Consider the following 26,607-nt stretch of genomic DNA (forward strand, 5'->3'; position numbering starts at 1 on the left):
AGGCTAGCCTATCCTACTACATTGCAAGGTACTGTCTCAAGAAAAAGCCATCATCCTGTTATGATTTGGAAAGGAGGAAAAGGGGCTCCTTGTCTACTCTGTACTGCTTTAACAATACCACAGATAGTGTGCCTTGCAGTTTTGAAGGAGAGAAGTTGAACAAGAACACAAGACAGCAGGAGGTGGTGTCACATAAGCTTTCATTACAGACAGAGCCACTCACAAAGCCATAGAAGCCATTCTCTAGAGCAAAGTCCTCAACCCTGTAAGATTCCATTTCTCAACCATGTTGTATTGAGGTGCATTCTTAGCTAGCACATGAATTTGGGGGGAGAGTGTGTTCAAACAAAGACAAAGGAAGAAGAGTTCATGTACTATTGTATTATACTAGCTTAACATTTTTTTTTGGCTGGGGGGGGGGTGGCTCATGGGGCTTGAATTTTGCCTGGGTGCAGTCCCTGAGCTCTTCAGTTCAAGGCTACTGCTCTATCCTTGCGCCAAGCTTCACTTCCCATTCTCTAGGGAATAATTGGAGATAAGAGTCTTGGGTTCTTTCGTGCCCGGGCTGGCTTTGAACCTTGATCCTCAGATCTCAGCCTCCTGAGTGAGCTCAACATTTTTAAACATTATTTTTATGGTTTTGGTGTTGGCATTGGGGCTTGAATTCCAGGGCCTAGAGTTTTTGCTTCTCTACTGCTTGAGCCACACTTCACTTTTGTTAGTTTATTGGAGATAGATTTTCTCAGATTTGTCCGACTAAACTGACTTGTAATCTTTGGAGTGGCCACTGGTGCCTGGCCTCAAGGTGATTTTTTTTTAAAGTTTTATCCTGGGTCAATTCTCAGGAATGATTCTGAATTACAACTCAATCCAAAGTTCCAGCATACATGGCTTCTATTTGCCTTTCATCCAATCCCCTCCAGCACAAATCAAAACTATAATTAGTATCACTGCATGGCTCTGGACCCAAGAAACTCACTTCCGTAAACTAGTAACCACTCTGTTTTACATTCAGGAAAAGCTGTGCTGGATGCTGTTCCCTTTGTATTAGCAAGATTTACTTTTCCTTTAGAAATCCAGTCCATTAAATGCTTTGTGGCCCACACTTTTTTTCCCCCCTTGGTTAGTCCTGGGGCATGAACTCAGGGCATGGGTACTGTCCCTGAGCTTCTTTTGCCTCAAGAGTAGCATTCTACCACTAGAGCCACAGTGCCATTTCTGGCTTTTCTGTTTATGTGGTACTGAGTAATTGAACCCAGGGCTTCATGTAGGCTAGGTAAGTAGTCTACTACCATTAAGACACATTCCCAGCCCTGAAGTTGTTTTTTTTTTTTTTTTTAAATTACCAGCAGCCCAGGTACCAAAAAATTAGGCCTCTGAAATCTCTTGATGTCGATTCAAGTTGCCCTATGTGTGCTACTCACGGCAGCCCTCTGCTTTTTAAATTTTTATATTCTACTTGCCCTTTGTGCACAATTTTGATCATTTCTATTTCCTAACACAAAAATAATAAAGGGAGGAGGCTAAGTCTAAAGGCATTGGTAGTCTGATCATGTGAGACAAGATATATAAAATCATATAGTGACATCAACTCTACTTTCACTCCTATGTAACACACCTCATATAGCCAGGACTTGGCATGTAGCATTTAGCCTGACAGTGGAAGAATTTTGTCAGAGAAAATAGCTTCCCCACTTGTTTACCTGGGTTGTTGGATTAATGACAGAGCCCTGAGCCAATCTTATGGATTCCGTACTAGCTGCTGTTTTTTGTAGGGCTGCTAGTGCTTCTAAGTACTAGCAGCTTCTTGTGACTGACATTTTTGCTGACAAAGCTTACCAATAAAACTGCAGCTTTGGCGAGGAGTTTGGCCTAGTGGTAAAGTGCTTGCCTAGCCTGCATGAAGGCCCGGGTTCAATTCCTCCGTACCACATACATAGAAAAAAGCCGGAAGTGGTGCTGAGGCTCAAGTGATAGAGCTCCAGCCTTGAGAAAGTCCAAGGACAGTGTTCAGGCCCTGAGCTCTAAACCCAGGACTAGCCAAAAGAAAAACAAAATAAAAAACCCTGCAGCTTTGAACCTGCCATCTCAAGGACCATTAAGCCTGGAAAAAGGAGCTGGTTCACACCTGTAATCCCAGCTAATCAGGAGGGTGAGATCTGAGGATCGCAGGTTCAACACAACACGGCACAAAGGTGTGTGAGATTCTTATCACAATTAACTACCAGAAAACTGGAAGTGGCACTGTGGCTCAAGTGACAAAGCAGTAGCCTTGAGCTGAAGAGCTTAGGGATAGTGCCAGGATCAGAGTTCAAGCCCCATGACCACCACCACCACCAACAAAAAAAAAAAAAGAAAGAAGAGAAGAAATGATATGCTAGGCGTTGCTTTTTGAGTCTTGCCTGGAACTGTATGTCCTCCTGTCTCCCCAGTGCTCAGGGTACAAGTGTTCAGACTACGTCTGGCTGTGCTAGGTTTTCATTACTAATCATACCTTGAGCACATAATCCTCTTTTTCTTTCTTCCAGTCTAAGATATGGGCAGAGTTGAGTCTGGGCATCAAGTTGGGAATGTGAGCTGTAGCAAGAGCTTAGTAAAGGGAACCTGTGTACCTCCTGTTACTGCTGTACTTCCTAACTCCCACAGAGACTTGGAAGTGGGGATAAAGAACTTTCAACCCTGGTCTCACTAGGAAAAGAAAGGCTATTATTATATATTATACAAATTCTGACAGCTTTAGGTCAGCTGTGTTGAGGCTAGTCAGACTGATGAATAGTTAAAGAAAAACACTCAAGAGTGGACTGCTATCCACACAGAGTACTTTAAAAATGTTTTTATTGAATATTAATGAATTACAAGTAGTGTAAGTTAGATGTTAAGCCAAAGCACAATTACAGGTTAAATACAATCACAGACATGTTTTAAATAGAAACCCCCATAATGGCGTCAGTTAAGTTCCTGATGCCCTCTCTGGAAAGTAAGTTAAGAGGGTGAGGGTAAAGAGGACTTCAGGCAAAGACACAAAGACTAGAAGAATTTCCATGCTGTGAGCGACTTTCTATGACCAAATTGCTGGGATTGCCAGATAGAGCAAACAAGTAAAAGCCCGGGGCACGCAGTTAAACCTGGATTTCATGTAAGTAAGGAATCTCCTCCCCTTTTTAAACTGTAAGGATGTGATAAATATTGTATGAAACACAATGTAAAAAATTTTGAAATTCCAGTTTTAACGGGCCTTTTTATATTCTATCTGACAATCCTATAAATAGACAAATGAACGCCCTGTCTTCGGAGGGCACACACACTAAATAAAACGCGGATAAGAACCAAAAGGCCACTACATTAGTTACTGACACAGAACAATATCACAATGAGAAAATACGACTACTACTCAATGCTGCCAGGAAACATCTAGATTTCCTCAAGGCTGGTTGGTCCATGTTTGTGAGAAACCTTGTGGATCAAAGTACCCTTTTAGTTTTGTAGCTATGGAAGACACATACTACCACAAAGGAAAGAAGCTGCAGCACAAGGGGAACAGAGGCAATGTCAGAGGCAATGTCACGCAGTCACGCCACCACCTAGGTCTAGGCTGTTAGCCTTGAGAATTAGGTTGTGTTTAACGTTCTTTCATTGTGGTGTTCCCCAACTGTTTGTCCTGAACACTGGGAAGGACAGCTGAGTGTGTGGACACCTCACTACCACACTGAATCACGGGGTACTCGGGGATGCCTGTGGACACAGGCAAACAGACAAAAACGACAAAACAATCTGAATTCTGGAGGATGAGGGAAATACTGGAAAGGATGGTGTGCAGGGGTGGTGCAGAGATGTCCAGTATAAGGGAGAGAAGGCCAAAGGAGAGTCCAAATGCAATCCTCTTATAGTGTGAAGCCCAAAGGGCTTCTGCAGAACTCTGGTAGAATGCAAGACAGGCCTCACTATGGCCAGACTGGGTCTTTTGGTATACAAAATCTTCAGTTCCCTACAGGTGTTCAGGTTCACATATGATCGATTCTATTTTAAAATGATTAAAAAATAGCTTGCACACTGTGCAAACTCTATATTGTATAAGGGTTGTTACCATATCCCCATATGTACAATTTAACAGGCTTTGAAATCTTCCTAGCATTTCTCCAAACCACAAGGTCTGAAGAGTTTCAGATGTGGAGAAATTGGAATGGATTGATTCTGTTAGTGCTGTTGTATGTGAGAGCATATTAGGAAATATGGCCTCATCTGCTTCCCATATAGGAAATACATGGAGACACACCCCATTCACTGACACCGTTCCAATGCTAAGAAATGGGATTAGAATGTTTCACACATTAGTATATAAAAGATTAAAAAGTGTCTGCCAAGTTAAGGCTTTCTTAAAGAGGAAAAAATTGCCTATTAATCGCAGAATGCGTAAATTACCAGGAGTGGCTTCACTTTTAAAAGGTGGTAGTTTTTGACTGATTTTCCTTTCCTAATGTTAGATATGCCTCATAGTAGCTCAAGTATTATTTTCATTTCTCTGTCACTGACTTAACATCCAATAAACTTCAGTATTAAGTGTCTGACACATCAAACCCTACTTTAATGTCAGGTTTGAATATTTGTTAGATGACTGAAATCTGTAGCTGTAGGTAGATTAATCACTCTGAAAGACAACAGTCAGAATGCCATCACAAATATCACACAAATGAGGTCTGGTGCACTGGTGGAAAGCTGCTTAGAAAGACACACCATTTATTTATGAGACCATTTATAGGAATCTAAGTAATGCACATTTGAAAAAGGAAGGAGAATAATTTTTAATAACCCTTTGTGCATTTATATAGAATAAACTTAGAGAAAAATCTCAACAATCTATTGTATATTTTCCTGCTTTAACCCAAATTTTATTTTTGTATAATATCTATAACAATAGAAAGTGAATCTATATTAGTGCTTGCTTGTCATAGTCAGGCATTTCTCTGTATGTTTCAATGCACGTGGCTATTTTAATAGACAGCAAAGGGAGATCAGCCAGCATCATCAAGCTTGAAGGAGGGTGAGGATGCTTGTTATTTCATGAATATATGCAATATTGTTTATTTATTTAAGCTGCTTGGCTAGAATTTCTACTTGGCTAGAAATTCTGGATTGCTAAAGAGGAAACAGAAAATAAGAATCCGGATGCATTGCTATCATTTTGTGCAGAAGAAAAACTCTGGGTTCCGGCTAACACACTGGCAGCATCTTTGTGCAGAGGATGCATGGGTCCTCAACACAATTCTGGTTGTGATATGGAAATGGAGAGCTTTAAGACTCAAGATGAAGAAAGAAAAATGAGTGAGGCCAAGTCATTTCGAAGTTTTTAAAATTGCAACTAGCAAGTGAAGGAAAAGCAAAGGTAAGTCCAAGGAAGAAAGTATTCAGAGCACTTAATTTATGTCTCAGGATCTCCAGTTAAAACAATCCCCAACAAACAAAACAAAACAAATCACCCTGGAAAACTGGGCCACTCAGACTTAAAGAAGCCTTTTGATTTGAATGCTGGTAAAACCAGTGAAAATGGCAGAAATGTCAGGATTCTCTCTTCTGTTTGGTAATCAGAAGGGGTCTTTCAGGGGGTCCCAAACTTGTGTTTTGCTTGTGTTTCTCAGTGCATTTGTAAGAAATTAAACAGTTTAGTCAAATCTAATGCCACACTTTTATATTCCAGAAGGTTCTTCATATTACTATATTTGGAAATTCCAAGTGTGAACAACTTTTGCTAACTTCTAAGTATACTCACGATGACCTTTGGCTTTCAAGTTCCAAAAAAACCTATTTGGCTCCTGTGATAAATTACTTGACCTACTTTCTTTAACTGATAATATACACACACTCTTTAAAGAACTACAACATGCTTGAATCATTGTCAGAGTAGAAGTGCTGTGATGTCTTCTTTACATGTACTTTAACACAACATCCAACCACAGTTGGGTAGTGGTTTATCTTTTTAATGAAGCCATGGAACTGTCTGTATCGACACTGTCTTAACTTGTATATTTAATTAAAACCCTCAGCTGTATTTACTATGCTGGAAGTGAGAGTGAGTAACACACACTCCACAGCTACCGAAAACAATGCTGATGGCAATTTCTTCAACCTTTTCACACACAGCAAAAAAGAAGGAAAGGAGGAAAAAAGCCTTCTCATTAAATATAACATTTTGAAGCTTTATATGGAATTCTAGTGCCGCTAAAAATGCAGCCAAGAAAAAAACACCCAGCCTAGAGCAACAGGTAACACTAATTCTTGGCTGAACTTTGAGGACCCATGCAAGCTTCAAATAGAAAAGACAGCAGTCTGAATGTCTCACTCTAGTATTGGGCTCAAGCCATAAAAATGTGTATTTTGAGAAATTATTTCTAAGATTTTTGCATGTAGCCATTTTATTTCACTTTTGGAAATTTAAAGGAGGTCACAGCTTAATCAGCCTACATTAAAAACAAAACAAACAAAAAAAATCAAACTAGTTTTCAGGACTTCAAACTGAAGTGGCAGGTTTACACTGTTTGCTATTTTTTCCCACGCTGTCCACATTACTTTTGCTTCAAAGTTGAGTCAGATGCCCAGATGCACAGCACTCTACCCAATACTGAGTTATGGTGAACAGGACAAGCCTAAGGATTGCAGTGGGGAACTCTTTATTACTGTTGATATGTACTTTGCAAATGCTGCTGAAAACAAGGAGTCCTTTTTTGTCAAGTTCACTAAACAAACAAACTAAAATAACTGAAAGGGCTTTGGTTTCGATTGTTACTTGTCTAAATATATTAAGAAGTCTGAATAGTTCAAAAATTTAGTACAGAGATCTTTATAAACTATTTGAAGCATGCTACTCAAAATAAACTCTCAAATCTCACGTCAAAAAGTTCTTGCACTGTGTATCTTATAATACAGGTTTGAGTCCTAGTTTTATAAACTAAAGAGACAATAAAATAATGTTTTGAGACCCTAATAATAAAGTATAATTGTTTCATTGACTGTGGAAATAAGGCAGTTACTTTTAAGGACTCTAGTTCTGGTAACATAGGTTAAGCAAAGGGAAGTACACATTGTTTGAGAAGTCTCCTCTATCCTCTTGGCTGCCAAGTGCACAGCCAGGTATTTCTCACCTCATTCCGTTTGCAGGCTCACTAGCCAGCCAATTTGCTGGGGAACAGAAGTCATAATTACTTCACTTAAATATTTCCCTGGCTATGCTTTCTGGGATTTCAGCACTTCCTGAACACCTCATGAAGCAGGCTGTTTTAGAAAAAGGAAGTGGTTGTTCCTTGCTCTAATTTCTCATCAAGGCTTAGTCAGGTTGATAGTTTGTGTCTTCCCTTGTAAGCTGGACAAACTAGAAAAAGGAAATTAAAGTTTGATGTTTTTCCTTTTCATCTCCATCGTGTGAACAACAAGTACAGATACAAAATCAACAAAAAAGTGGAAATAGCATCTTGTTTAGCCAGAAGCTCAGGCTGTACTGTTAATGATTTTATTCAGTGTGACTTGTTCAACATATCCTGGGAAGGGCTCTGGGCTCATTTGCAAAGTAATTAAAAAAAGAAAAAAAAAAGCACCAATGATGCATGTTTGGAAAAAAATAAAAGTAAAATGAGCCTGTCATATGTGTATGTCTGCTAGGTGTCATACACATAAAGCAAATGTAGTATGTGAATTATGAACATATGAGACAGTATTGGTTTTCTTTTTCCATTTCCAAGTCTAGATCAAAGCAATCTGGCTTAAGAAATGGATAACTGCAATGAGAATGAGCCTGAGATATGATTAAGAAACAGGTAACCGCAATGAGAATGAGCCTGAGATATGTTAAAAGGCCGCCCTTGTAAACATTCCCTCAAAGGGAACAGTAGCAGGTGAGTATGTTTTTACTCATACTATACTCATCACTATAGCAATGCTTTATAAAACACAAGCAGCTTATTACTAGGCTGTCAAGGATGTAGAGATTATTGATTTTTTTTGTTGTTGCTGTTGGACACAAGCCACCGTAATCTAGTCCCAGGCTGGCATTTGATCTGGCTTTTACCAGGGGCATTTACTAGGTCTTCTGCTCTGCAGCTGTGGCGGCCTGTGAGGGAGCTTCTGGCTTCACAATCTGGTAGGTGATGAGATACTCTGGGTATGCCTAGAAAAGACAAGAAGAAAAACAACTCACCCTTCTGGTGGGTATCATATTAAAGTCATATTGACTGGAAAGCCTCAGTGGCTACTAATTAAGCAGCATTTTGTCTAGGCCCTAAGAACCTACGAAATCCAGCAGAGCAACTTGGATTTGACCAACTGGGAGGTCCACCTACTTATATGAAAATAAACATGCTAAATTTTACAGTCTAGAAAATTGTATATCATTTGTACTTCCCCTCCCCCCTCTTTTTCAGCAAGAATTCTACATCTGAGCTATACCACAGCCATCTATTTCTACTTTGAATAGTGTAAATTTGTTACATTTAATTTATCCTTCAAAAATAACACATGTGCCATTAACAAAAAAACTAAGGCAGGAAGCAGCAATAATACCTGTCTTCATTTCTGTAGGACACTCTGTCACACAGCCTGGTCAATAAAATTTGCTAAATGAAAGAGTAATTCTGCTGAGCAGCATTCAAATTAATTGTAGAAAATGATGTCATTCTCTAAATCCCTGCTAGAAGGAGTAAGTGTGAAACATGCTGAGACCCAATAAAATAGAGGCAATAGTTCAGGGACCATTTATAGCTGACTAATTAAAAGTATCTTTTACAGAAAAGATAATGGCTCAGATTTATACTTCCTCCTCATTGTTTTTCTTTCTACTGTTTTTTTTCTTTTGGAGTGAAATGCCAAGAGTTTTTTTTTTTTTTTTTGATGAGAACAAAAGGATGGCTGATGAGAAACCTTAACCAGAAGTCACTATGAAGACAAGTGGAACAAGTTAGAAAAAAAATTCCCTAGTTTGTATACTATACAAGAATTTGTTATCATTAGATATAAAATAATGATAAAAGTAGACTTGATATCTCAGGTGGCTGAAAAATTATTCTCCTTTGGGGAGGAGAATATTTTGGGTCTCCAAATATATATATATATATATATATATATATATATATATATATATCTGCTGAATGGTCACATCCAAATTACTTGACTGAAGATATAGTGTCTGTAATAAAGATTTGAGGATAAAAAAATCCTATTTTTAACATTTAAAATTCAAGAAAAAAAATGGGTTGACATGTTTAGTAACCTCATCATACTCATAGAATGAGGGGCATACCTGCTCTCCTCTGTAGATGACATACTCAGCATATGCCAGCCCATTGACACTTGGTCTGCCAATAACCGAGTGATGACCTGGAGGGGCATGGGCCATTTTCATGGTGCTGAATTGCAGAAAAGATTTTCCAAGGGTCACTCTACAGAAAAGCATTTGTCTAAAAAAAAAAAGAAGAGCAAGGTTAGAAGGAAGCTTTAAATGTTAGAATAATGTAACTATTAACATTATTTCTTTAAAAGGGTAAGTTTAATACAAGGCAAGCTAACTTAAATGCTATTTTCAAATGTATGTGTAGGAATGGGACAGAAATTAATTTACTGTACAAAAATTACCAAGGCCAGGGCCGGGAGTTTGGCCTAGTGGTAGAGTGCTTGCCTAGCATGCACAAAGACTCGGGTTTGATTCCTCGATACCACATACATAGCAAAAAGCCAGAAGTGGTGCTGTGGCTCAAATGGAAGACGCCCTAGCCTTGAGAAAATCCAGGGACAGTGCTCAAGCCCTGAGCCCAAGCCCAGGACTGGTAAAAAAACAAAAAAACAAACAAAAAAAAATTACCAAGGCCAAGTTACAGTAGAAGGTCATGCTGGGATGGTTTAGAACCCATAGAAAATACCTGGCTTTAAGTTATGCTTACTGGAAAAAGAGAAGTACTAGAGAAATCAGAGTTTCTGCATGAATGGATAGGTTAAAAAGAAAACAAGCAGAACGGTACCACATCTGAAATTTTGAGTGAACTTATTTTGCATGATGAGGAAAAAGTCAAAATTGGGGTAAGTAGTGATAACCAGTGATAAAAAGAACAATATGTAGCTTAAATATGTGGCTAGGAATAGTATTATCTGGGTGAAAAAGGAATAAGTGCAGATTACAGAGGCTAAGGAAGGTTGACTGAGAAGAAAGTATATGAACTATCAACATGGGCCAAAGCTAGCTTCCTCCTGCCTTTGCAAATACACCTATAGTGGAACAAACCTTGCTTTTACTTCCATACAGTTTACAGCAACCTTTGTAGAATGGAGTCAAACCCAGTCATTGTGATAGGGGGATCACAAGGCTGTGAAGCTTAAAGAAATTATTACCAAGACCTTTAAAGAAAAAGGCCAACTCAGGAGAGGGGCCTAGTGGTAGAGTGCTGGCCTAGTATGCACAAAGCCCTGGGTTTGATTCCTTGGTACCGCATACACACAAAAAGCTGGAAGTGGTGTGGTAGAGCACAATCAATCAATCAATCAATCTCAGGGATTTTTTCTTTTTTTAAAGACCAACTCCTAATCTAAATGATAAAAAATTTAATCAGTGAAATTGGTTACTCTGTTCAATGTAAAGTTATCAGTTATCCAATCAACTTGTTTTTAGTAATGGTCTTTGTATTATGAATAACCTGAGAGATTATTATTATTATTATTATTATTATTATTATTATTGTTATTATGTGGGGGGGATCATGGGGCTTGAACCTGACTTGGGCGCTGTCCCTGAGCATCTCAGCTCAGGGCCTGGGCATTGTCTCTGAGCTCTTCAGCTCAAGGCTACTGCCCTACCCTTGAGCCAAGCCCCACTTCCCGTTTTCTAGAGGTCAATTGGAGATAAGAGTCTTGAGTCCTTGAGCCGGGGCTGGCTTTGAACCTTGATCCTCACAATCTGAGATTTTTTTTTTTTTGGCCAGTCCTGGGCTTGAGCTCAAGGCCTGAGCACTGTCCTTGGACTTTCTCAAGGCTAGAGCTCTACCACTTGAGCCTCAGCACCATTTCCAGCTTTTTTTTCTATGTATGTGGTACCGAGGAATCAAACCTGGGTCTTCAAGCATGCTAGGCAGGCACTCTACCACTAGGCCAAACTCCCGGCCAATTTGAGATTATTTTAAGCCAACTAAAATTTATGTTAGACCTAGAGTAACTGTGTCCTGCCTGGATTTTTTTTTTTTTTTTTAAGTTGGATGATACTGGTGGTGATGTAGGGATACTAGTTTGGTATCCATTGTATTTTCTTGTGGGTTCCAGAGAAAAGAATGATCTAATCTACATTAGGAAGAGGCTTTGGCATTAAAACTGAGCATTCTAAGTCAGCTCTATGACACACTTCTTGGCCTGCTTTCTGTCTCACGGTTTCTCTGTTGGTGTTATGCCCAGCCAACCCATGAAGCTGCAAGGTGTAAGCAGCCAAGTGGCTAGTACTGGCCCATGTCTACTTGGTGGCTTGTGTTGCGCATTATGCAGACACAGGGTCCCCAAGTGCTGGTGTGGATGTGGTCAATGCAAACCAGAAACCTATGGATAAATTTCTTTCTCTATGAATACACTATTGTTCAGATGCTCTGAGATGCAGTACTTCTTTGAGCAACTGACCACACCTGTTATAAAACTACTTTTTCTGGTACAAGAAAGTGAAGAACCAGGTAAAAAGAAGGCCCAGACTTACAAAACTTAATCATAACCTATGTCTAGTAAGGACATACATATGGGTTTAACCAAAAGTACCTACTTTGTCCAACTTCTAAGAATGGCTGGTTTATTAGGAAGTAAGACTGTGTAAAACCTGTGATTTCTATGAAGATGTAGAAGCAAGTGGGGTTGGTTAGGGATGGTAGCTATCACACTAAAGGCAGGACGTTTACCTGTGACATATATAACAGGACCTATCTTTGTGCGTGGGGCAGCCTGTTCCTCCTCCAATCCCATAAACATACTGGTTGCTTTTGGAGGAGTTTTCAGCAAAATAAATTCCAGCTCCAAACATGCCTCCAATGTAAGCATGTCGCTCATCAAACCCTTTATGAATAATGGCATTAATGAAAGGAGAACCTAAAATATAAAAATAGATTAATTTAATACAATTTCAGTGAGTCGCATATTTTTATTGAATATATTAAGTAATTAAAAATCCAAGTTTATTTTCTAAGCTGGCCTATTATACATAAATATTTGTACTGCACTATAATCAGCAAGGAATGTGATGACATGGATTTTGCAGATGGCATGAGACTTTAGCATACAATGTGACATTAAAACACAAAATTGCTCCCGAGTCCCCGGGGTAGGTGGTGTGCCACACAAGGGGCAAGGCTTGCTGACAACCCATGCCCGCCGTGAATGGGGATCCGAGTAGGCCTTGCTACAGCTCCCGCCCGGAAAAACAAAACAAAACAAAACAAAACACACACACACACACACACACACACACACACACACACACACAAAATTGTTCTACATGCAATTGTGCATGTGATAAGCTAAAATAATTACATTAAATTACAATAAAATGTACTTTACCAGGTGAGTAAACACTTTATCTCTATTACTTTCTACATGTGCTTGAAAGCTTATGTTGATATGAAGCCCCAGCACCAACAGCAATCACTTGAAATACAGAATCAAAGCAAGACATTTGAACACAACCAACCCTGAATTAATTTTGTCAAAGCTTGCACGGATGTTCGTAGTGACTTTATGGTACATACCGTGAAAGAGCATGCGCTCATTATGATGGTTGTGGTTCTCTTCAGATACTTCCTTTTGTCTGTGACAGAATCGCTCTCTCAACTTCTTGTTGACAACTTTTTGAATCTTTAATAAGGGATGAAAAAAAGAAAGTTAATTATGGTAAGACGTAATTTTTTAACATACCAGGAAAAGTATGTTTTCCTTAGGTGGGGTTAATTTTGTTTTCGTGTTTGTTTTACTTAAGTGATGCAGTCATGTCAGTACAAGTCAGCTAGTAGTCTTTTTAATGACATGATTTCCAGGCCTGGGATTTGAGCTCAGGACCTAAGCACTGTCCTTAGGCTTTCTCAAGGCTAGAGCTCTACCACTGGAGCCACAGCACTACTTCCAGCTTTTCTATGTATTTGGTACCAAGGAATCAAATCCGGGTCTTCATGAATGCTAGGCAAGCACTCTACTACTAGGTCCTAATGACATGATTTTTAATTATACTTTTTGTTATTTTTTATTTTGGCGGTAATTCTGATGTTCCCCTAGTATCCTTTCTCTCTATCTGCAAACTCCAGTTTCATCAAACTAATTCTTAGGCAAGCTTTGCAAATCTATTTTTACCATCGAAGTTTTAAAACTTACTCGGATAACATTGTATCGGTTAAAGATGCCACCAGCATTTCCACCATCTCTATGTTCTCGAATAGTACTCTGCATCTGTAGAAGAAAATGTATTATAAAAGTATATCAGTGTATTTATTCTAAAGATATTACTTTGCTTCCAATATTTCCCAAACTCAGTATTAGTAAATAAGAGTTTACTACAAATTGTTTAACAAATTAGGTGGGTATTTATGATGAGAAAATTGTGATTGACTGAAACTCTGAAAAAAGTGATTTCTTTACCAGCTCTCTCTTAGAACATCCATACAAATAGTCTTCCTATTTTGACTGAAATAATTATGAGGAGAGAAATAAAACGTGATACAGAATGAGGTAGCTGACTTTTGAATCCTATGTGAAAATTAAACACATTGTAGTTCAGTTCTAACAGGAATGGTAACTTACATGAATTTCAAGGAGTCTCCAGAAAAAAACTCTATCCCCACAACAGACTACAAATATATGACATGTGTTATAGTTCTAATCTACAATGTGTATAAGCTAAAGCACTCTGGTGTTCTAATCTACAGTCATATTTCAACTTCAGCAATATTCTACTACCATGATTGTTACTAGAGACTGGTTACTAGGTAAGTGATTACAGGAAGTTTACGCTGACTAAAAAGGTTTAAAAGGAGTCAGAAAATGAAAATTAAACTTTTTTTTGATGTCTATTACCTCTTCTTCTACTGACTGATATTCTTTATCTTCTGGAGCAAGATCTAGCAAAATAGTTCCCTGATTTACACAATGAAAAGTCAAATAAGGATTGGTTCCTGAAAGATAGAAAAAACAAACATGTAAAGTAAAAGTCTATACTACATTTTGAGACATGCCTCAAATGATTTTCATTTACAGCATCAAACACAAGATTGTATTTAACTAATACTCAAAAAAAAGAGAATAAGTGATGATATTTTAGGGAATTTATTTGATCTATTTTTTTTCAGCACTCCCTGTACTCAGCAGGGCTCAATGGTATTTGTTGAAAAACGCATGTCATGAATGCCTATGAAGATGTGTCTGACATAAGAGAGAAATACAATGTGCCATGTCTAAAATGTAAGAATTACCCTCTACTGATTCAAATGTTTACTTACGTGAATTACTTGATTAATATCATGGAAGGAGTATAATATGCAGATAAATAAGTAGGAGTGAAGTTTAAAAATCTTCTTTTAAGCCAGTGGTTGGTAGCTCCCAACTGTAATCCTAGCTACTCAGGAAGGATCACAGTTCAAAGCCAGCCCAGACAGAAAAGTCCATGAAACTCTTATCTCTAATAAACTATTCAGAAAAACCTGGAAGTGGTGCTGTGATTCAAGTGGCAGAGTGCTACTTGAATAAAAGAAGCTCAGAGTGGCCGGGAGTTTGATCTAGTGGTAGAGTGCTTGCCTGGCATGCAGGAAGACCCGGATTCGATTCCTTGATCCCACATACATAGGGAAAAAACTGGAAGTGGCGCTGAGGCTCAAGTGCTAGAGTGCTAGCCTTGAGAAAGTCCTAGGACAGTGCTCAGGCCCTGAGCTCAAGCCTAGGACTGACAAATGGGGGGGGTGGGGAAATAGAAGCTCAGAGACAGCACCTAGATCCTGAGTTCCAGTCCCAAGACAGGCAAAAAAAAAGTGGGCTGGGAGTTTTGCCTAGTGGTAGAGTGCTTGCCTGGCATGCATGAAGACCCGAGTTTGATTCCTGATCCCACATACATAGAAAAAAGCCAGAAGTGATGCTGTTGCTCAAGTGGTAGAGTTCTATCCTCGAAAAAGCCCAAGGACAGTGCTCAGGCGCTGAGCTTAAGGGCCCAGGACTGGCAAAAAGAGAGAGAGAGAGGGTGGGGGGGGGGTAGATAAAGCAAAGCAAAGAAAAGCAAGCAAGCAAGCAAAGCAAGCAAGCAAGCAAGCAAGCTGGGAGTAGCACTGTGGCTCAAGAGTGCTGTCTTGAGCACAGTGAGGCTCAGGACAGTACACAGGACCAGCAAACAAGCCACATCCTTTTAATTTCACATCATTCTAATTTTATTAACTGTGCAGATTAATCAAGTTATCTTCTCTTGCCTTTGTGTGTGTGTGTGTTGGGGGGGGGGGTCTTGGAGCTTAAACTCTGGCTTGGGTGCTGTCCTTGAGCAAGGCTACCTCCCTACCCTCGAGCCAAGCCCCAATTTCCATTTTCTCGAGGTTAACTGGAGATAAGAGTGTCAGATTCTCTCAGGTTCTTTTGTGCCTGGGTTGGTTTTGAACCTTGATCCTCAGATCTCAGTCTCCTGAGTAGTTAGGATTACAGGTGTTATAGGCATGAAAGAAAAAGATAAGGTTTTTTTTTTTTTTTTTTTTTGCCAGTCCTGGGCTTGGGCTCAGGGCCTGAGCACTGTCCCTGGATTTTCTCAAGGCTAGAGCTCTACCACTTGAGCCACAGCACCACTTCTGGCTTTTTTCTATGTATGTGGTACCGAGGAATCGAACCCAGGTCTTCGTGCATGCTAGGCAAGCACTCTACCCCTAGACCAAACTCCCGGCCCCCGATAAGGGGTTTTTAACAAGGGAAAATGGAAAAAAAAAAGAAATTGAGTTGACGTCAAGAAGGCCAGAAGGGTTTAGTAAGAGGCAATGAGGTAAGATCATGAACGTGATGAGAAGATCAGAGAGAGAGGCTATGATGACCTGGGTTTGGCGAAAGCAATAGGAAAGTGGAGTTTAAGAATTCCAGAGAAATTTAGGAGATAAAGTGTGGGGACTAGAGAGAAAGGTAACACAGATACCTTACAACTGGAGAAAAGTGTTGCCAGTAACTGAGATGAGGAGGCAGGAGATACCATAACAGTTACACCTTGGGCACTGGGGCCAGACTGAGCTCAAATGCCAATATTGATATTTTTCTTGCATTATCAACCCCTAATTTTTTTTTCTATCAGCTTACCTTGTTGTCCACCTAAAAGTCTTTCTACTCCTTTGATTAATTTGTGGCGATGTCCATAAGCATTGATGCCGATTTCTTTCAACTCTTCATGGCCCATGTCAGCCAACACATCTAATGTGATCTGAAAAATGAAAAAAAAGATTAGTTGCTAAATCTCACGCAGTTCCTCAGGGAATGAAGGTGTGTCTACTTGCCTATAGTGCTATGATTTCATACAAATACAAAAAACTTTTGTTTCCTTTATGAGAAGGACTTGAGAGTTTTCCTTTCATTGCCTCAAATATCAGCTTTTAGTTCAACCATAATACATCTTAATTTGCTGTAACTGATGTAGAATAAAAAAAGAGCAGTATTATATAAATATAAATGATCACTGCTGCATTTCCTTTACATTACTGAGTTCTACCATCTCCAATCTGCCTTAAGAGAGTGAAGACATCTATAATTTGAAAATGGGGAAATCACAGAGTCCACCCTTCAGGAGGTAGTAGAAATGAATAGTAGAGAAAAGGGAAAAGTGTTTGGTATAACTAAACAGAATATGGCAAAAGTACATTTTAGGTAAACAGATTTTAGGCAAAGATAAGAAAATTCTCTGTGTCAGAAATATTTAAGCCATGCCTAGCATGCACGAAGACACGGGTTCGATTCTTTGGTACCACATACATAAGAAAAAAAAAAGCCAGAAATGGTGCTGTGGTGCAACTGGTAGAGCTCTAGCCTTGAAAAAGCCCAAGGACAATGCCCAAGCCCTGAGTTCAAGGCCCAGGATTGGCCAAAAAAAAAAAATTTAAGCCAGGAATATGCTACTTAGAAAGTAATAAAATGTAGATTTGAAGCACTGGATTTTATTTCAGACCATGAGATAGAGAAACTATATCAAAAATTCCAATTAGGACAAGAAATAATTTATAAACTTTCAAATTTTCAGACTTGTCAATCCAGGCTGCAAAACATACATTTTATTTTTGTACAAAATAGCATTTTCATTTTTGGTTATTCATCTCTGTAGATGGAGACGATTAGCTGGCTCCATTAATACATTTTTGGATGAGAGTAACTGTGCCTCTACTACCACCAAGTGGCAGGCAGTGCTCTGCCTGTATGATATGAGCTCTTGGGCATTTTTAGCTCACAAGAGGGCTGTTCTGTGATAATCCAAATACTAGTCTACAATGCTGGCCTTTCATTTTCTTTCTTTGGGAAACTGAAGAATCTTTTTTTTTTTTAAATAGATATTCAGGTAGACTTTTCTACCTTTATACTTCCATAAATACTTTAAAAAACTGACAAATTAGGTATAGGGCTCTGCTGATTTTTATCGTTAGGGTGAAATATAAGTCTGATCATCTCAGTGCAATGAGCATACATTATTCATTCTCTGAAGTAATTTATTCTATTGCTGCTAAGTGGCTATTTAAGAAATAATTGCTCTATTGCACAAAATGGGCAAGTCACTTGAAATCGCTCAAAGGAATTTTTCAGCAGAGCTTTCAAAAAGCATCAATCTGAAACACACTTCTCTAAACAGAATAGCTCACCAAAAAGAATATTTCACAGAATAGGTGCCTTTACATTTTTGGCTAGATGTGATTTTGATAAAAATTGTGTACCATGTTACCAATATCCTATCTTCTTTTAAATATTCTAAATGTCACTTTAAGTAGGGTGACACAGAAATAGGATCTCACATTCATGCCGCAACTGCAACTCGTAGATGCCTTAACCTTCACTGAAATGACATTCAGTATTTATCTAATGGAAGTAGTGGGCCAAGATCAGAACTCTTGACAATGTTACACACAAGTAATAGAAAAGTTTAATACCTATCTGTTTTTTAGCATCTCAATTATAAAAAAAATACAAAACAATCTAGACCAAACTACAACTACCACCACCAAAAATACTCTGACAGAGAGACTTGAGGCTACTTAGTTTAGAAAGCCAGGTATACGGTAGATTTCGTAGACTACAATGGTCCCAAGTATTTGTGTCTGGACAGACGTTCTTCCCTTGAGTATTGACAAGGGAGAGATTTCAGTTCTGACAGAAATCTCTAGATTTACTGATGCATTCCTAACAGCTGAAGCAATGGGATCTAATTTTTCACTAGACTATATAAAGGCTGTGGTGGGTATGTTGGGCTCTCACTCTTGTGGAATGCTCACATGAGGTAAGCTGGCTGCAGAGAGTGCATGATTGCCAGTTCTTATATTCACACTGTGTAATGGTCTTCTAGAGTGCAGGATTGCCTCCTGACTTGTTTCTACCCAAGGTAATATAGGTATGGTGATGTGGTGTTCACTGGAAGACCATCTTTTCCCCCTTGTGGAGTTCGATAAAATAACATGCCACATTAGAGAGGCTGATATAGTAAGGACTGATGCCTTCAGTCCAACAGATTGAAAGGGTTTGAATTTTGTCAAGAACCATATATACATTTGGAAGGGGATCATTTTTTCAGCTGAGACTTCAGAATGAGACACCAGCCCTAACTGATAGACTGCAGCAAACTACAGACTCCTGCTCCACAAAATGTGTACTGTTTTAAGCTGCTAGGATTGTGGTCATTTGTCTAGCAGCAACAGACAGACAATACACATGGCAAAAAGTCACTGTGTAGAGAGGGATTAAGGCTATTCAACCACTGTGAGTGACCTTGGAAGTGGATCTCTCCTCATTAAATGAGCCTCAGATGACTGACTGACAGCTTGATAGTAACTTCACAAGAGATCTTAAAACAGAGACAACCAACTAATCCAGGCCTATATTCCTGATTCACAGACTCTGAAGTAATAGATTATGGTTACTTTAAACCATTAAGTTTTAGAATAATTTTTCTCATATAGCAGTAGATAAGCTAATATGCCTATGCTCTCTTTTTGTGTGTGAGACTCAGATATTATGATTTCTCACTCAGCTTACTTGCTCATAACCGGCACTTTACCACTTGAGTTATGCCTCCCATGCTTTTTCCTAATTAGAGAAATGAAGTATTATGGCCTTTTCTGCCCAGGCTGACTTTGAGCCACAGTCCTCAGATCTTTGCTTCCTGACTTGTTAGGATTACATGTGTGAGGCACCATTGCCCAACTTCTCTAGCCATGGTGACATTTATCCAATTTGATACCCAATTTGGTCCCACAGAAAGAATACACATGAAAATAAGTAACCAAAAGTAACAAACAAAAGAAAATATTCTTTAGGACAGAAGGAATAAAAAATATTTGGAATCTTGAAAAAGAGAGAATAGCCCAACTTTACCTGCAACTGAATGTAAACATATTACTACAGTTCCACTAAGACATTTATCATCTCTATTCAATCCTGTGTACTTGCTCTCTATCAGATATAGTTCAAAGCCACTTCTCTCTTAACCCTCTTAATACCCATGAAAGTTCTCCTAAAGCTTTGGGAGTAAGTTGGGGCTCAGAAAAGTCATAGAAAATTGAGAAGGCCAGGGATATAGGTAAGTGGTTGAGTAGTTACTTCGATGCCAGAGGCCCTGGGTTTAATTCCTAGCACCTAGTGTGGGTAGCACAAGATATCAACATATAATACGTGCTCAACAAATGTCAAAGACATGAAGATGTATGGCTTGATTGTTCCTCTTTCTTCCTCCCTTCCTTCTCCCCAGTTCCTGGGACTGAACTCAATTCCTTTGTCTCCCTCACTCAGCTTGTTGCTTACAGCTGTTGAACAACTACATTTCCAGCCTCTCTTTTGGCTGGTTAATTGGAGATGGAGTTTCAGAGATTTTTTTTTTTTTTCTGGTCTGGTGTCTATTCTTAATCTTCCCGATCTCAGCTTTCTGATAGGATTATAGACCTGGATGCCTTTTCATATTTAGAAACATGAAATAAAATTAAATTTAGGTGCGCTGAGTAATATGGTATTGATGTCCAACTTATTGTCTAATTTAATAGGCACTGCAGTAACCTGTCAGGATTAGCCATCTAATTCTGTTTTTGTAAGAATACATAAACGGCTTGACTGCCTGTGTGCAGTGTGTGTTTTCCTGGTGAACAGACCACCTGTGTGTGGTGCTCTCATTTAAAAGCTCAGCCCCCCATGGAAAGTCAGGGCTGCTCTCGTCAGCCTGAAGGGGAGGAGTAGCTGCTGTGCTGCTATTAAACTGACTCCTAGCTCTGTTCATTGAGTACTGGTGACTCTATTGCAGCCCCAAATGGCTGGGATATTACATATGGAGGCCCCAGTGAGAGCCCAGCCTCAGGCTTTGATTTTAGGAAGCCCAAATGGGTGAGCCCTGACCTTTCAAAGGGGATGGCTACTGAGAGAAATTCCTCTCAGCCCCAGAGAAGGACATTGGCTTTTCTTAGCCAGATACTTCCCATGGACAATGATAAGCAAGAGTCTGTTTAAAATCCTCCGGAGGTGACATTTTGTATACTGACAGAGACTGATGAGCGTTTTGTGTACTGACTGACAGACTGGTGAGCATCTAGTGCCCTGTTCACCGATTGAAATGGACTGATGAATCTTGTCTTGTGTCTAATGCACCGCTTGAAACAGGTGGTGAGCTTTTTGTGTACTGGCTGAAACAGGCCAGTGTGTGCCGGCGTTGGATAGGTTTGTGGGTGAACTGGACGTGGCTGTACACCCTGACCTGGGGTGGTGGTGAGACACTGCCCCACTGTTGGACCAACTGAAACAGGTTGGCACCGGTTCCAACTGAAACAGGTTGGCACCAGTTACACTGGTGAGTGTTCTACGTTCTGTGTACAAAATGAACCCGAACTGAACCTGAATTGAACCAGAACTGGACCAAGACAGGTAAGTGCTGACTTTGGGTGGGTTTGAGTCCCACCTGAGGCGTATCTGTGTGGCCACTTGTTTTTTCCTTATCTCTGTGTGTAGCCATTTCCATCTACCATCAGGACAACAGGGGCCAACTGACATCAGTCTCTATCCCCGGTGGAATAAATGCTTAGAAGAAAGGATCAGCACTAGGTAATATACATTAAATGCAACAGTCTACGTATTGACCAAGGAAAGAACACAGAAATTGTTTTGGCCAAAAGAAAATCAATAGAACACGGATTTATTTGCAACAAATCTGCAGTGAAAAAACAATGAAACAAAAACAGGATAAGCTATTGGAAAGATGGATGAGAACTCAAATTACAGTATTAATATCAAAGTGAGACAAACATGCTACTGGAAGTCAGTTGCTAATGAAGAGAATACACAATGCAAAATTAGGAATAAAGAAAGCTGCAAATCATAATGCAAACAGATGGAAATAGGACATAAAGTTCTATGAAAAAACTTGTTTTTTTTTTTTTTTTTTTGCCAGACCTGGGCTTGAGCTCACGGCCTGAGCACTGTCCTTGGACTTTCTCAGGGCTAGAACTCTACCACTTGAGCTTCAGCACCACTTCCAGTTTTTTTCTATGTATGTGGTACCGAGGAATCGAACCTGGGTCTTCGTGCATGCTAGGCAAGCACTCTACCACTAGGCCAAACTTCCGGCCCAAACTTGGTCTTTATTGAGTGATGATTTGTGTGACATTTCAGTTTGGAACAAAGGGCTAGAGTGGTTCAAAACAAAGGCCTAGGGTGATTAATGTAGCCAGAACAAGAGTAATGCTTCAAATAACTAAATCCTTCAGGGAAGAAATAACTTATAAAACCATAATATGGTAGAATTTTTGTAAGGTTTTATATATGGCAGCATTTTTATAAGGTAATTATAAATACTGTGTTTAACCGATAAAGGAAATGAACCAGAGTGGGCCTAAATCAGTGAAAAATTTGAAAATTACATCTCATTTTTCTTTCCTGTGCCAGTCATGGTGGTTGAACTCATGGCCTGGGTGCTGTCCCCGCTCTTTTATACTCAAGGATAGTGTTCCATGACTTGAGCCACAGTTCCACTTTTCACTTTTTTTGGTGGTTAACTGGAGGTGAGAGTCTCAGACTATTCTGCCTGGGCTGGTTTTAAACTGAGATCCTTAGATCTCAACTACCTGAGCTATGGGCACCTGGTCATAAATAGTAATTGAAAAATTAGTTACAATTATCTTTAATTAGGTAGAGATCCGTAGAGGAGATGGCTGGACAGGTAAAGTCCACAGTAATTTAAGTAGCTCTTAAAAATAGATAAAGGACTTAATATGTTACAGTAAGCAGAATGGATCATCCCTAGAACCTGTGAATGATATATGTGGAAAATGAATTTCCAGACAGTACAATTAACTTAAGATCTTAAGATATGACAATTCAGGATTAGATGAACAGGCTCTAAATTCAACTGCACAGGTGTTTTAAGAGCTAGATAGGCAAGAGGAGAAAGGCGATATAAAGATTAATGTGATCACATCAAGGAAGCTAGGGAGACAAGGAATAATTTCTTCCCTCAGAGCCTCTGTACAGTGTATATCTCTGACAAACATGATTCTAGTATTTTGAAAAAGCATTTTTTCTGTTAGGTCTCTGAGTTTATAGTCCAGTGAAACTTAAAACTTATGTAGAAGCCAGACGTGCTCATGCATGTAATCCTAGCTACTTAGGAGGCTGAGATCTGAGGATCAAGGTTCAACGCCAGCCTGGGCACTAAAGAACCTGAGATTCATATCTCTAATTAATCACTGCAAAATGGGAAGTGGGGCTGTTGTTCAAGGGGTGGGGCAGCAGCCTTGAGCTGAAGAGCTCAGGGACAACGACCAGGCCCAGAGTTTCTGTGCCAAATAGGATCAATACAAACCTACAATAAATGGACACCTATTACAGGCATCCCATTACACTTTGCCCAAGGTTCAGCAGATATCTTCCCTACTTGGAGGAATGAATAGGAAGAAGTGATTCCTGAATCAAAGAATAAATCAGTGATCGGCAAAAATTTAAACTTAGTCTTTATCGTTCAATATTAAATGCTGATTGTGGTTATAAAAGTCTGCAATATTAACACCTTATTATCCTGTATGAAAGTAGCACAACAAATAGCCAAGTCCTAATAAAAACAACATTAATGAAATGAGACATTTTAAATAGTGTTTTCATGTTTAAGCTTGGCATTGTAACCTAAATACCTAGTCCTCATGGTCTATGTTCTGACAGGTAACAAAATTAAAGAATAAAAGTGCTTATCAGATAAAGTAACAAGGACTTTTAATTGTTAGAATTTTGGGGAGTATAAAAGTATATAATATTGGGCTCCCCTGGATTCCATAGAAATGTGATATAGATTTAAAAATAGCGGTGGCATCTACCCAATCATCCAGAAACAAGGACATAGAGCATAGATATGGAACTAATCCAGATGCCCCTCAGTAGAAGATTGGATCAACAAGATGGGGCACTTATAATACACAATGGAATTCTATGCTGCCATCAGAAAAAATGACATCACCCTATTTGTAAGGAAATGGAAATACTTGGGAAAAAAATATCATATTAAGTGAAGTCAGACCTAACAGAACATAGACTCAATGGTCTCCCTCATTTGTAATAATTAGTATACACCTAGGACTCTCCTAGCAGAGGATTACAATAGTGCAAAACCTAGAAACATAAGACCATATAGAATGAGGCTAAATTAAAGGATCTCCAGGATATGGAAACAAGAGGTTTATCTTGTGTGATTGTTGTTCTTAATGTACTAGGTTATTTCTCTCACTTTGTTGCTCTTTGGTTAATCTCATATTGTTACTGTATCTGACTTTGTTACCTGGCATACTGTATATACATTTATTTGTTTATTTGAAATAGGAAAGGGAAAGGGTGGAGGGACAAAACCATTAGAAGGGGTATCAACGTGTGAGAAGTAATGCACCTACCATCTGGTGAATGTAATTGCAACCCCTCTAGATATTACAATAAAAAAAAATAGCTGCCAAGAAGAGAAGAAATAATGTGACAGTAAATATTTAAAAGATGAAAATACAGTTTAAAAAGTTTACCTGTTCTGTTTCAAAGATATCCCTCAGGTGTTCAAGGCCAAGCGTTTTTAGGAATTGGCTGATATTCATGTCAAGACCCGCAACTAAAACAGAAAAATTAAGGTTTCTTAGAAAAAATTTTATGAAGCTAAAGGAAATTTCAATATGTATTTTAAGCCATGTATTATATTATAGATTTTACAAAGCATCAAGAAGAATACAAAAGTTTACTGTGAATTTTTTTTTAAGGGATCGAGTTTGGTTGAGAAATAAAAGCAGAATACTATATCACATAAGTAGTAGTACTTACATTAATTCTAATAACACAGTTGAATACAGAAGTAAAATGAAAAATTATATGGTACAATAAGTAGAGAATATAAATAATACAGTATTAACTATGATATAATAAAATATATATTATTGGATAAAATGGACATTTTAATATTTTTAATGAATTAAATACATAAATGTCCCAGTTCTGATTTTAGCTTCATTCCTTAAATAATCTTTTTGCTATTTCTCCTCCCCCTTTTTTTGGGCCAGTTTCGGGGCTTGAATTCAGGGCCTGAGCATTGTCCTTGGGCATTCTTCAAGGGAAGTGCTTTACCACTTGAGCCACAGTACCACTTCGGCTTTTGCTATGTATGTGGTACTGAAGAATTGAACCTATGTTTTTATGCATGCTAGGCAAGCACTCTACCACTATGCCATGATCCCGAGCCCTGTTTGAGATTTCTGTCTGCATTTCAGTACTAAGACCTATTCGATCTACTCACTCAACAAAATACAATCAAGCAATCACAGGGAATACTCACCTTCTCCTTCCTTCCTTTCTGTTCCCGCTGCACCATCCCCTGCATTGGAGGCCCCTCCTACAGCCAACTCTGCTAAAGGGCCAGTGAGATTATCTATGCTGCTGGCAGCAGAGAGGCATGAGGGAGTGGATGCTGGTGAGATGAGAGAGGCACTCACTACGGTCGCCTGAGGTTTAAAACAAGTAGGTAAGGCCTCTGGGGGCATGGCATCTATCAGCAATGCTCGGATATCATCAGCCTGAAAATAATAATAACCAAACACAAAAATACAATATTATAACTAACTGTTTCTTAACACTAAGTAGCATTTTTGTGCTTTTTTTTCTTTAATGATTAAAAATGGTTAGACATGGTTATTAATTTATATTAGTGGAATGATTGTTAAAAGAACTCTGCCAAATGAACTGGCTTGTTTATCTACCTCTGGCAAAGTACTGGAATGAACTAAGAAATAAACTATTTACTTTAAATAAATGTATTCATCTAGAATTTGCTAAGTTAGAAAGTAAAATTATTCACTATTCCAGCCTTTCTCCAGTAAAAGTTTCATGAATTAAGAAATAGCCTCAAAGTCAAAGGCCAAATCTAGACTGCTGTCAACAAAAGATGGCTTCAGAGTTAAATTCAGATGACTTCAGTTATTCTATATGCCACACACAGAAGGTACAAGGTATTTTACTAAATTTAATTATTTGAGGGTACATGCTGGAAAATGTGTTTTCCTAAGATTCATATTTCACATTCTTATAAACTAAGTGGGCAATGAACTTCTTCTACTTTAACAGTTTTAAACAATATAAAAAATATGAACTTCAGATATATATATATTTGGCCAGTCCTGGGCTTGGGCTCAGGGCCTGGGCACTGTCCTTGGGTTTTATGAAGGCTAGAAGTCTACCACTTGAGCCACAGCACCACTTCTGGCTTTTTTCCATGTAATACCCAGGAATCGAACCTAGGACTTTGTGCATGCTAGGCAAGCACTCTATCACGAGGCTAAACTCCTGGCCCTGAACTTCATGTATTCTCATTCTAGTCAAAACAAGTCTGATGCTAGGTAGGCCTTCTTAGAGCTACCACTAAAGTTATAAGAAGAGTACTGAACATCTGAAATGAAGACTTACTGTTGCCAGATCTAAAGGTGTCTGGCCTTCTTGGTTCTTCATAGTTGGATCTGCACCATGTGCTAGGAGTAGGGCACATAACTGTGTCCTTCCTTTTTGGGCTGCTTCATGAAGAGGAGTAAATGCCCATTTATCAGTTGCATTTACACAGGTGTTGTATTTGATCAGTAATGCAGCTATGTCAACATGCTGAGAAAAAACCAAGAAAACGTAAATAGTTAAGACATGAGTCTAACTGGGAAAATTCCATCATGTACACTTGCTTCTTATAACAACTTACTTTATACCTGTGTTTCATGCCACTGCCTACATTTGGGACTTTTTCTTGTTTCCTCAAAAGATCTGAGTTCCAACATTATTCTTTTTTTTTTTTTTTTTGCCAGTCCTGGGCTTGAGCTCAGGGCCTGAGCACTGTCCTTGGACTTTCTCAAGGCTAAAGCTCTACCACTTAAGCCTCAGCACCACTTCCAGCTT

At 38.9% G+C, this 26,607-nt stretch overlaps 1 protein-coding gene and 1 long non-coding RNA gene across 2 annotated transcripts in view; one reads left to right on the forward strand and one right to left on the reverse strand.

Moving 5' to 3' along the window:
- Window positions 1-6,645: 6,645 nt before the first annotated feature.
- The window catches only part of Tnks (tankyrase), a 138,426-nt gene continuing 118,464 nt past the window's right edge, over window positions 6,646-26,607 (reverse strand). Inside the window, exons 18-27 of the mRNA XM_090353971.1 lie at window positions 26,134-26,322; window positions 25,010-25,247; window positions 24,213-24,295; window positions 16,291-16,411; window positions 14,056-14,153; window positions 13,357-13,431; window positions 12,741-12,846; window positions 11,898-12,084; window positions 9,281-9,437; window positions 6,646-8,152 (exon numbers count right to left, since the gene is read on the reverse strand). Coding sequence (XP_090210097.1) covers window positions 8,066-8,152; window positions 9,281-9,437; window positions 11,898-12,084; window positions 12,741-12,846; window positions 13,357-13,431; window positions 14,056-14,153; window positions 16,291-16,411; window positions 24,213-24,295; window positions 25,010-25,247; window positions 26,134-26,322 — 1,341 coding nt within the window. The 3' untranslated portion in view covers window positions 6,646-8,065. The remainder of the gene's footprint in view (window positions 8,153-9,280; window positions 9,438-11,897; window positions 12,085-12,740; window positions 12,847-13,356; window positions 13,432-14,055; window positions 14,154-16,290; window positions 16,412-24,212; window positions 24,296-25,009; window positions 25,248-26,133; window positions 26,323-26,607) is intronic.
- Window positions 20,957-26,607, forward strand: part of LOC150049175 (uncharacterized) — a 34,823-nt gene continuing 29,172 nt past the window's right edge. Inside the window, exons 1-2 of the long non-coding RNA XR_016539028.1 lie at window positions 20,957-21,084; window positions 21,169-21,261. This is a non-coding gene — a long non-coding RNA (uncharacterized LOC150049175). The remainder of the gene's footprint in view (window positions 21,085-21,168; window positions 21,262-26,607) is intronic.

The sequence above is a fragment of the Megascapheus bottae genome, chromosome 20 (genome assembly GCF_031878675.1).
Source record: "Megascapheus bottae isolate mThoBot1 chromosome 20, mThoBot2.hap1, whole genome shotgun sequence".
Classification (NCBI taxonomy): Eukaryota; Metazoa; Chordata; class Mammalia; order Rodentia; family Geomyidae; genus Megascapheus; species Megascapheus bottae.